Raw genomic sequence first — 12131 nt, 5'->3', positions numbered from 1 at the left:
CTTAAACAGATTATTTTCCAGCATTTTAGTTTGCAGATACAAGATAAAGGTCAAATTCAATGTGTTTTTTTTTTTATTTCCTAAGATGTCATGCATTCTGAAAGAATACAGCAAAATCTAAGGAGTGTTATTGAGATTGCTTTTTAATGTGAAAAATATAGAAATTTTGGTATCATGACCTCTTTTAATGTGTGGTGGTTTTATTCCCATACTTAGATATATTCAGGGAACTGAGAGTAATTCAACCAACTTTCAGTCTCTTCCTGCAGACAGTATGTCACCTGCACCATTGAGTATGGTAGCCACTAGCCCAATGTAGCTATTTAAATTTGTTAACAATTAAATAAAACAAAAATTCAATTCCTCAGTCACACCAGCCACATTTCATGAGCTCAACAGCCATATATGGTTAATACTAATATATCGAACAGTGTATATATAAAACATTTCTATCACTGCAGAATATTCTATTAGACAGGATTGATGTAGACAGATCTTGTTTTTACTGCTTTTGAAAAGAGCCTGAAGTTTGGAACTAGATGACCTGTCTTCAACTCTTGACTCGCCAGATTGCTATGTAACCATCCGTGGTTTACTTTACTCTCGGACTTTCCACGCTCTCGTCTCTAAAGTGGAATTATAGGGTCAAATAAGACCACTGTGTGAAAGTATTGTCGGCACACAGCCGGGAGTGTTATTATCATTGCTCCCTCACAGAGCTTGCTCTGCTCCTAGAACATCACCCCTAAAGACATGCACTTCAAGCCCTGTCCCCTGTAATTGCTTGTTTGGGGTTTTTGCCAATGCCTAAACAGATGAAACCCAGAATATGTTCTTAGAGGAATTTTGCTGACCCCAGTCTCTTGTCAGAGACTGTATCCCACTGCCTGTCCTCACTTTATGGAGAATCATAATAATCTAATTTACATTCCTTGTTGATTTGTAACCCAGCCTATCTCATTTTGCTGCCAGTTTGTGAAGCATAAAATATAAAAAATACTTATAATACTTTCGTAGGACAAGCATAGTTGGAAGGTTAAGTCTAAAAATCATGAAATGTATGATCATACAAAATAACTGTTTTTACTCTCAATTATGTATGCTACTCATCATGACTATTAATATGGATACTGGAAGTATAATCACACCATGTGACAAATTGCTTCATAAGCCTGGTAAATTTCTGCAAATTGAACCGGTATAAAAAAAATGGAAAAGTCAAATTGCCAGAGTGTTTTATTGCCTTATAAGTTTAGAAATGTAATTCATGTCATTAATTTTGAAATTTCACTTTAATAGGTGAAGGGAAACAGTGGAGATAACGCTACCATTTTCGTTATCTGAAATGCAAGTGTTTGAAAATAAAATGAACTGGAGCTGAGGCAATAATTGAACATGTAGCCCAAACTTATTTGCTAGTAATCGAACCTTGAGACTGGAATTAAAAGTACCTATTCGAACAAAACTTTTTAGGTTATTGTTTCAATAAATGGAGTATCTAGATTCGAGTACAATGAAAATCATGAGCTTGGAGAATTTGATAATAGTAAGCAATGTTCAACTTGATTAATACTAACTATTTTTTAGGTTAAAACTTTGAAGAGAAGAGAATATACGTATTTCAGTGTATATAGATATATATATACTAAAATCATCATAAAACAGAAAAATGCTCTTAAAGTACAAGATAATTCTTCCCAATAAAACTAAAACACTCCAATTACAATGCTTATTTTTTACTTTATTTTGTGCTGTGTTGTACATTGTAATATATTATGTATACATGTATAGATAGATATAGGTGTGTGGACATAAATGGTGTGGGTGCGTGTGTATATACACTTGCTTCACTTTTGTGAAGAAATATTTAAAGAAGCATAATCTTGGGCAAGTGAAAGAACCTGCGGATTGAATGTCAATCAACTGCATGATATTCAGAGCTAAATATTGACCACTTGAGGCCAAAGGAGCACCTTTTGTTTTGCCTAGCTTCGCGTTCAGTTCCAGTTGTAAAGGGAGAGTTTCACTGATAATTGGATGGGTTAAAATGGCCCTTGTAGTGGGAAGTAGAATTTTGAGCCTCTTCTTCAGAGCCTGTTGCTGCTAAAGAGGAATGTAGGATTCCATTTACCATCTCGTTGAGGAGCTACAGTCAAGAAATCGGGCTTGTGACTTCTTGTTCGCCGTTTGCGTTGTTTCCTGTGTGTCCTGTGTAACCATTAGCACAAACGGCTTAAAAGGGAAAGGACTTTTCTTCAGGGCAATGAACTGTCATAGAGGGAGATAAGTAGAAGGAAAGAACTCCAGCCACATTTAGGGAAAGGAAAAAAAATTATAAATGGTAGAATAGGGTGTAAAAACAATCTGTATGAAGACAGATTGAGGCCCCAGGGCCTGCTTTCAGAAAATGAAATGAAAATATGAAGAAACATTTCACCACAAAAGAGAAAGTGGGCTGATCTTGGGGAAGGGGGTGGGAGCAGGAACAAACTCATGAGCTTTTCATCAATTCAGCACCTCCAGATTTAGTAAAGTCCAGCTCTATGAATTTTTTTGTTATGAAGGAATCGTGAAAATGGTCTTTGACATTTTATCTTTTTCTTTGACGCACCTGATAAATCATTGCAAAAATGTATATTTTACCTCTCAAATTTGGCTATAATTGGACTTAAGGAAGAGTGGATTAGTTCTTCAACGTGTGTTGTCTATATGCCCATAATTTCTTTTTTTTTATAACCTTTAAATTCTTTTAAATGTAAAACTATGACACAATTAAATACATGGAACAGCTTTTAGTTTACAACGTGTCATGAACAGAATATGGGAAACATTTACTCATCTTGTCAAACAAAAACAATTTTAGTATAGTAAAATGTTTTTTCAAAAAGGTAGGGCGAAGTATAAATTATATGTATGCTCATGTTCAATATATACATTACATACAGGAAAGGAAAACAGAAGATTTATGTTCCTCACATTCTCTAATAGTTTATATTCAGTATTATGAAAGCTGATAATGAAATACCATGCACCTTAGTTTTATAAGTACAAAGAAATGATCATAAAGTGTTCTAAATAAGTGAAAATGTGTAATACATTTAGCATTCTTTCAAATGAATGTCACAACATGTTCTTTTCATTCCATTTTGTTTTGTTCTGAGTTTTTGTATAAGAGTTAAATCAAGCTGATTAAATCATTTCAGTACCATAAGGAGGAAGCAGAGAAGGGAGAATTAGCTCATCAGGCAGGAGGAGTTAGGTCATAGTTTATCCGACCATAATTCAAGTGCTGTGTTCTCCAAGTCTGGAAGTTATGGTCACTTCAAGGGTCGGTGCCAAAATGTCTTTTATCATAAGTTGGAACTGTTTATTCCTGCAGCTGGCTAAGCTGTAGCTGGTTAGTTAGAATTAGTCAGAATTTTTTTTTTTTTTAAAGCTCAGTATTATCTTCAATTCTCTGCCTTCTTGGTTTATAAAAATAAGTGTATTAGTTTATATTAGACATAGTGACACTTCCGTTAAGAAGGAAAATCAATTTATCTATCTCTATTTTCAATAACTGTAAACAAGTAGAATTAATGTCAAGCATAGAGATGTATTTGAAATAAGTACGACTTTGGTAAAGAAAATGAAGGAAGGGTATAAAGCAGTGTTTTTCAAACTGTGGGTTGTGACCCATTAGTAGGTAGTGAATTCAATTTAGAGGGTCTTTGACAGATTTTTAAGAATGAAATAGAAGAGAAGAGAATAGGTTAATGTAGAAAAGAAAATACTGGGGCAGTTATGAAACCTACTAATGATGTGTGTGTGTGTGTGTGTGTGGATTGTGCTGGATTAAGATGTAAATTGTTTTTCTTACTTTTTCTTACTATTGATCTTGAACAAAAATAGTCTGTAAGCCATTAGTGTAGAATAAAGAGGATGGATTTGCTAGCTACGAAACTCTGGGAAATTAATCTCTATAAGCTTGTTTCTCATCTGTAAAATGGGAATAATAATACAATCTACCGTACAGAATTAATGTGAGAATTAAATGAGATGATACATGTTAAAGCCCTCAGCATGGTTCCTGCCACATATTAGACACTCAATAAATGGTACCTTTTATTAGTAGTAACATTGTGAATGATAAAACTAATATGTGACTTTTCATAATGCATTAAATTACATACTGGCTATCTTGAGATGGTTGGAGGAGATAGACTGTCAATCGAAGTTATGCATTGAGGGATATAGAATAGAGCAAGTGATGTGGTCAGGTAGAGGTGTGCTAAGGAATGACAGGCTTGTAGAAGTGTGTTTGGTTAGGATTATTCCCTCCATTCCAATAACTCCTGGTTGATTAGGAATCTAGTAGCCATTCAGCCCGTTAGCCATCTCACTCAAACATTGTTGCCCAGTGTACTTCAAGGGGTAATTTGATTTTACCCTCAGGTCTTATCAGGCACATATGATCTGGTTTCAGAGGCTTCCCTGTAAGATGGAACTAACCATTTATTGTGAATGAGTTTCAGTTTAATTATCATTGGCCAGACAATCTGCAATCATCAGGTGTTGTGAACAGGCCTTTTTGGAATAGGCACAGTGAATGGGTTTCATAAATAAAATATGGGCCATATTAAAACCATACTACAGTCATATGTTCTTACTTCTCTAATTAAATGTCATGTTTATCCAGATATTTGTTTATGTTTCCTCTCTTACTCATGTGCAAATTCCTTGATGGCAAAAACAATGTCTTGTTCACGGTGCTGGCAAATATTTGGCATAAGTACATGTTTTTATGAATGAATGATTCCTGATTATCAACATATAATCATATTGTGACAGACTCATGTTTCTTCTTCAGTTTTTCTGTGAAAGGTCGATTTTTAGTATCTTCCCAGCTGATTTATTGCTGTCACTGCCTAAAGCAAAGAAAGGTGGAATAGGAAGTGGTTCCTTGTGCATTCAAATCTGTCTGCCAACTTACCCTGGGCAGTAGGACCCTGACCCAACACCCTTCAGTAGTCAGGAAGAGCCGTCCCTGTGTCCCCAAATCCCCAAAACTCTCCATTATTTACAGCACTCATAGAGTATGTCTGACTCTGCTTTACTAGAGTTCCAGAGAATTTTAGGTTTTTAGACATAGGTTATCCTATGCCTAAGAAATATATAGCTCTCTACACGGTCTATGCATTCTCTATTTTCTTTGTTGGTTTTTTGTTTGAGAACACTGTGAATATTTTTAAGAATATAAAGACATATATTGTTTTCCAGGTCTGAGAATGAGTAAAGGTGCCATCACACCTCCCCGTACTTCTCCTGCAAATACGTGTTCCCCAGAAGTAATCCATCTGAAGGACATTGTCTGTTACCTGTCTCTCCTTGAAAGAGGAAGACCTGAGGATAAACTCGAGTGTATGTGTTTCTTCATTTAGTTTACTTATCAACGTTGTGGGTAAGGGAAGGGAATGGATATTGATGACCTTAAAATTGTATCTACTATGGTTGTCTAAATTTTTGTTAAATCAGGTGACCTTGGTTAATAATTAAAAATTTCCCCAATTGTGAATCAGACAATTAAATAATACTAAGAATCTATCAATTTCAGGTTATTATTTATTAAATTCCATTTACTACTGAGTATTTCTTGAGCATGTTTGTCTGTCAAATGACTTTTTTTTTAATGTTGCCCAGCTTAGTAAAAAGATGATATTGGAAAGTATCCTTTGAGTCATTTTGGAAAAAACATTTATTTCTAGTATATGAGGAGGTCTTCTCATTAGTCAGCAAGAGAGTTGACTGTCCATATGCAGCCTGAACCTTTCACCCTTGGAAATCTTCCTTGAAACCTTCAACACTAACACTTTCTTTGCAAGGGACAAATGATGTCTCAAATGCCAAATATGAAAGTTTCATTTACAGAGATTGACTCTTGATATTATTAATTAAACAATAGCTCTGTTTGTTTCTTCTACAACATAGCAGGTATTTCAGACAGAGCATTTCCATCTAGTTGAAAGGAAATATTTGGTCTCTTTAATAAAATATAGTGACTGAGCTCTCTCTGGTGGCAAACTGTACTCACTGCAATGCAAGAAAATATTTTTCCAATATTTGCTCTAAGCCTGATGATTTAATAATCTATTCTGTCTCCAAAGCCCTGGCTAAATATAGAGCTGCTGGTTTGTTCAGTAATCTGATTAACTTGATTATGTTGGATATCATTAAAACAAATTAAAAATTCTTGCTACTGAAATGATAGTGAAGATAATGATTCCTAAATTTGATATTTCTAAAACAAATATAGAAAGTTGTGACATCTCAGAATTATGATTAGGAAGCGTGTTTAGTTAAATTTAAACTTGATAATATTTCTCTTACTAATAAAGAATTTACTATGATTATTTAAGAGTCACACCTGCTTGTTATGAATAAACCATATTAACATCATTCTTTAAATACATATTTATTATTCCAAAATGTTGAATATTTGCATTTCAAGATTTATTTGTATTCCTAAGAACCTACAGAAATCTCTCTCATTCCAAAATAAATATTAACATTCAGTGAATTTCTATTGAAGTGACAGCCAGAGAGAAAGTTTGCTCAGGTGCTGTCAGGACTGTGTTTGGGATGATTTTAAAAATACAAAGGCAAATATTTTTTCCAGGTCTGAGACTGAATAAAGGCACTCTTCCCCAACATGTTCTTTGTGTCACAGTTTAATTATTTTTAGTCAACTGGAAGTATTTTGCTTTTAAGTTAGAATTCCTAAGAGGCATGTTTTTAAGTTCTCAGTTTGAGTCTTTGAATCAACAGTCTTTGTCCACAATTGCAGGCAGAATGCTAACCCACAAATCATTCAAAACACTTGATGAATCAAGTCAAACCTGACCTGCCTCTTACCTTTCTTCAATGTTATCAATCCCTTCCCTCTGTTCTTCCTTTTAATTTTCTAGCTCTATTTCAAGCTTATGTCAGATTCAGTTGCATTTTCCTTTTGTCTTTACCACTTCTTCAGACTCTTCTCATAGGCAGACTTGTAATTGTCTGGCATTATTACTGTCATTTTCACCAGACTCTTCAAAGTAAAGGAATTTCAGTTTCAGAAGCACATTATGGTGTAACTATGGTCCAGCTGCGTTCTGGTTCTCTTCTCTACTATCCTCTACTTCGGAGGACCTTAATCAGCTCCTTAATCATCGGGAGCTTGTTTTTGTTTGGTTTTTAAATGCCAGTGCCCAGCCCTTTCCTACATCAATTAAATCAGAATCCATTCCTCTCCCCCACTTTCTTAGCACTTTCTTCTACAAATGCACATTTACAAATTCCTAACATTCATGCATTCTTTTACAGTTACAGATTTTTTAAAATGTTTCAGTAAGACTTTAAAGAAATTTAATGGTCATTAATTAAATATATACTTATTTCCAGAATGGTTATGACTTATTAAACACAATATAAACTAGAGGAAAGAGAAGAAGAAAACGTAATTAAAACAAATAGATATGATCAAGCACCGAATGTAATTAACTCTTGCAGGTGAATGCTGAATTTAGATCTTAATTTCCAAGTAGCAAGCAGAAAGGAATACATACACATTGACTTAGGCTAGAGGTTTGCAGCTTTAGCACGCTAATAATCACCCTCAGGGCCTGGGAGCTCAGAGCTTCCTGGGCCCCAACTCCTGTATATGCAATTCAGGAGGCGGGGGTTGGGACCTTAGAATTTGCATTTCTAGTGTTTCCAGGTGATGCTAATGCTGTTGCTCCAGGAACCACACTTTGAGAAGCACTGGTTTATGCAATTTCTTCTGTCCAATGAAAACAAGCATGCACACACACACACAATTCATCTGAAACAATGATTGTTTCTTGGAATTGAATGGTGGTAGTATTTAGTAGTACTTTTACCTGGATTATTAAATAAAATAATGACATTGTTGTAAACGTTTATAAAAGAAATATTTTTCCCCCAAAATAATGTTTTTTTTGAGTGCTCTATTGAGTGCTCACCGTCACTTCCCAGCTTCTGCCAGGCATTTACACGATGTTTAGGATAAAGCTATTTTGTTGTTGTTGTTGAAAGGAAATTAACAAACAAAATCTCCTAAACTTTCCATTGATTATAAGCCATTTGTTCAACTCGCTTTCCTTAACTCAATTCTAATTCCTCACCAAGGACTTTGTACTGAGGCCCCATCAGGTAGAATGTGTTTATTCACCTACTCCCATGGACCCTTGGAAAGTATGTGTGTGTGTGCACGTGCATGCATGCCTGTGTATGTGTGTTGAGGTTGTAGGGGATTCTATTTTTATCTCTCCTTGTTGGGATCAGTTACCAATCATCCCTGTACATGGATGAGGACATCGTACCAGGGCTGATTTGCCCTCTTCACCTTAAGCCCACTACAATGCTTCATGGAAAGCCATTCAGTACATCCCTCTTTTAGCCCCTTTGCATTCCTTAAGTTCTGTGACCTCATCTCCAATTTATTTCAGCTACCCAGTTCTGTTGCAAAACTACAAGCCTTGTAATTTCCAAAGACTACTTTCATTCTAAAATTTTAAACTCTAGTTTAGTTGTCCCCGGTATCCACAGGGGATTGGTTCCAGGACCCCAATGGATACCAAAATCCGAGAATGCTCAAGTCCCTTACAGAAAATGGCATAGTATTTGCATATAACGTGCACAACCTATACTTTACATAGTTTATATACTTTAAATCATCTCTAAATTACTTATAATACCTAATACAATGTAAACACTATGTAAGTAGTTGTTATACTGTATTGTTTAGGGAATAATGACAAGAAAAAATGGTCTGTATGTGTTCAGTACAGACACAACCACCGGAGGCCTTTTTATCCGAGGTTGGTTGAATCCGTGAATGTGAGAACCCGAAAATACAGAGAGCTGACTGTATTTTACCTTAACAACAGCCTATGTTCTCTTAACTTCTCACTCTCCTACTTTTAATTTAAATATAGCATAGCATAGTACATAAGAGCCTGGACTCTTGATTTCACTAACTGAATACATCCTAGCTTTGACACTAATTATCTGACTGACCTGGGCACATTTTATAATTTTATTTATTTATTTATTTTTTCCCCAAAGCCCCAGTTAGATAGTTGTGTGTCATAGCTGCACATCCTTCTAGTTGCTGTATGTGGGACGCGGCCTCAGCATGGCCGGAGAAGCAGTGCGTCGGTGTGCACCCGGGAGCCGAACCAGGGCCGCCAGCAGCGGAGCGTGTGTACTCAACCGCTAAGCCAGGGGGCTGGCCCTGGGCACGTTTTAAAAACCTCTTCAGGCCTCAGCTTCCCCAACTGTAAATTGGGATCATAATAGTGTCTATCTCATATGTTTGCTTTGAAGATAATATGAACCAATATTTGCTCACATAAATTCCTTCACAGTTATTTGTTCACATGAATGTTTAAGTGAAATAAAAGAAAGTTAAGAATTCTTGTCCCTTAACTACTTCACTTCCTCCTGAATTTCCCTGCTGCTTTTGCGAATCTCATCCCTTCAAATGTAGACTGACTCCTTAATCCATGATGTCAATTATTCTTTCACACTTAGTTTCAGCTGCCCAATTTATTTGCTCATATACTGAAGTGGCAGAGATTTAGTGAAATAAAAACATAATTCCATGTTATGTAATCTATAATCATAGCTCTACTCAGAACCTCCGCTGGCCTTCAGTGTTTCTCTGGTCATCAACTTCCTCTAGTCGAAAGTTAATCAAGATGCTTCATTTCTTCAAACACCTACCTATTTAATCATCATCTCACTCATTAGGTGTGAATTCTTGTAACTTTCTCTCAATCACCTAAAACTTGTCAACTTCTAAACCTATTCTTTCCTCCTCCTCTTCTGACTCAGGATGAATGTGTCTCTTTGATAGTTCCCTACTGAATAATGCATAAAATTAAGCCCTTAACTTAGCATCCATAGACTGATCTGGCTCGACAATGTAACCCCAACCTACTTTGCTCATCTTGCTTTTGGCTTTGACCTGTACACACAGGCACAAATGATGTCCCGGTCACATGAATCTGCTTTTCAATCATCAGACAAATCCTGAACTTTTCCACCTTCGTGCCTTTGAAGGTGGTGTTCTTTCCCAGTGTATATCGAATCTAGTTCAGTCTACACTGAGGCCTAGCTCATATCATGAATCCTCTTACCATCTCCTAATTGAATTTATTTTGCTCTCCTTCCTCATACCTTTGTACTGTGTGTAACTTCCCACGCTAGCACCTACTACTTGTGTGTGTGTGTTTGTGTATTTGTGTGTATGCATTTCAACAGACAGATGCTCAATAAATGAGAGTTAAATGAAATTATATTGAAGTCCATGGGTGCTTGAGAAGAGAAAAACAGTGTGAATTACTTAAGGCAGGAAATAATTCTAAAGTCATTTATACTGTGACTTTAAATAGTATTCACATTTGGGTTTGTGTTTATAAATTATTATTATTAACTAGAATAATTTTTAAATTAGCTTGCATTTCTGGAAAAGGTATCAATAGGAAAAGAAATCAAAAGAAATCAATAGGAAAATAACCAGAAAATAGATAACTGACATGCATATAATGAAGACTAACCTATAGGTAAAAGTTACTGCTATGTATAGTATTAATCTTAGAACCACTGAAATTTGACATTGAAGAGACCCTAAAGATCATGTGTTCAACCTCCTTATGGTGTCAATGAAAAAACTATAGCCCAGAGAGTCTGCTTATTAATTATACCACTAGTTAATCTAGCTGTGCCTAAAACCCATGATTTCTGACCTCCTGTATAAGTATTCTTTTTATTTTGAAAAGCTTCCTTTCATAGTTTTTATTGTTGTTTCTCTTGTGGAAAAAAGATGGAGAAAATAGAATCCATTATATTGGATGTCACGAATTCCAAGTAGCTAATTTTTTTTTTGCCTCAGCCCGCAAGGTTTATTAAGTAGGTCTTGAAATACATAAAACAGTAAAAAATTGTGAATTAAAGAAATTCTAGCTTAGTGTTTTTTAAAATATATACTTTCTAATGTTTTATAACAAATTCTATACTAATATTTTCATATCAATAACATATAAAGTACAAAAGCACCAAAGTATATAGAGTAGGATATTCAAGGAGAAAATAGATTAAAAACTTGCAAATCTTTTGGAAGAGAAAAAATTCTAGATATAGAAAATTACCCTTATATTGCATAATATGCCTTTGCCCTGATCCCTTAACCAAATTCATGTGTGGGCACATAATTTTTTCTGTATAAAGGGAAATTGCATGAGCATAAAAATAGAAAAAAGTGGGTTAAACTAGCTTGTAACTTTGTGTCAGGTACCCACCTTTGGAAGCTATCATGTTGACAGAATAATTTTAATATTGGGCTTAAATTGTTTTTGCACCTAAAAATCTATATCCTTTTTATGTTGGTTTTAAAAATAAGATTTATTTGTTCAGTGATTTATTTGACCTTGGGGCCTAACTTTACTTTTATATTCCAAGAAGAAATTGTCTTATTATAATGTTTAAAGATAGGTATTAATTTTCTCAATATTATTCAAACATAGTTTTAAAAGAGAAAGATTCTATAGGTTTTACAGGCCAAACGTTTTTCATTTTCCATAGTGTTAATAACTACCTTTTTTTCCTTATTTGATTACTTTCTCCATTTCTATATAAGTGATTAATTCCCAAATCCTCCACCACAAAATCTGGTTTGGAAACATGTGCTCTTCTTTCTTTCTTTAATCTTTTCATTGTTCATTATCTTCTCCTTTATTTGACTTGTTTGGTCTTTCTGGAACCACTATTTTTGGATGTTGAAACTCCAAGACAGAACTTTGAATTATTTTTTTTCTTCCTTATTTTCCTATTTTCCAACTTCTTTTCTCTTATGTCTTTCATTTGACATCTGGGACATCTACATCTATAATGACTATTCTTTTTTTCACTTTTTCTCTCATATTTTTAACTTCACAGAGAATCTGTTTTGTTCCATCATGATCCTTACATGCTTCTATTCTTATTTTGAGGATTGAAACTCTCCTCTTATAAGGATTTTTTTTTGCATTCCCCACTTTGTAGTTTTTTTCCAAATTTGTTTTGAAAGGACTCCTTGGTGGGTAGGTGGG

The 12131-nt window shown here is 34.9% G+C and overlaps 1 protein-coding gene across 7 annotated transcripts in view; it reads left to right on the top strand.

The window, feature by feature from the left end:
• DGKB (diacylglycerol kinase beta) overlaps positions 1-12131 on the top strand; it is a 700672-nt gene that overhangs the window by 167942 nt on the left and 520599 nt on the right. For all 7 annotated transcript variants that reach the window (XM_087426742.1, XM_087426849.1, XM_087426797.1 and 4 more), the window contains one exon: positions 5260-5400. In XM_087426742.1, the coding sequence (XP_087282868.1) occupies positions 5260-5400 (141 nt within the window). The remainder of the gene's footprint in view (positions 1-5259; positions 5401-12131) is intronic.

The sequence above is a fragment of the Ceratotherium simum genome, chromosome 1, assembly GCF_057802395.1.
Source record: "Ceratotherium simum simum isolate JZ-2026a chromosome 1, ASM5780239v1, whole genome shotgun sequence".
Classification (NCBI taxonomy): Eukaryota; Metazoa; Chordata; class Mammalia; order Perissodactyla; family Rhinocerotidae; genus Ceratotherium; species Ceratotherium simum.
The sequence above is the reverse complement of the archived record's forward strand: the minus strand, read 5'-3'. Positions and strand labels throughout refer to the sequence as shown.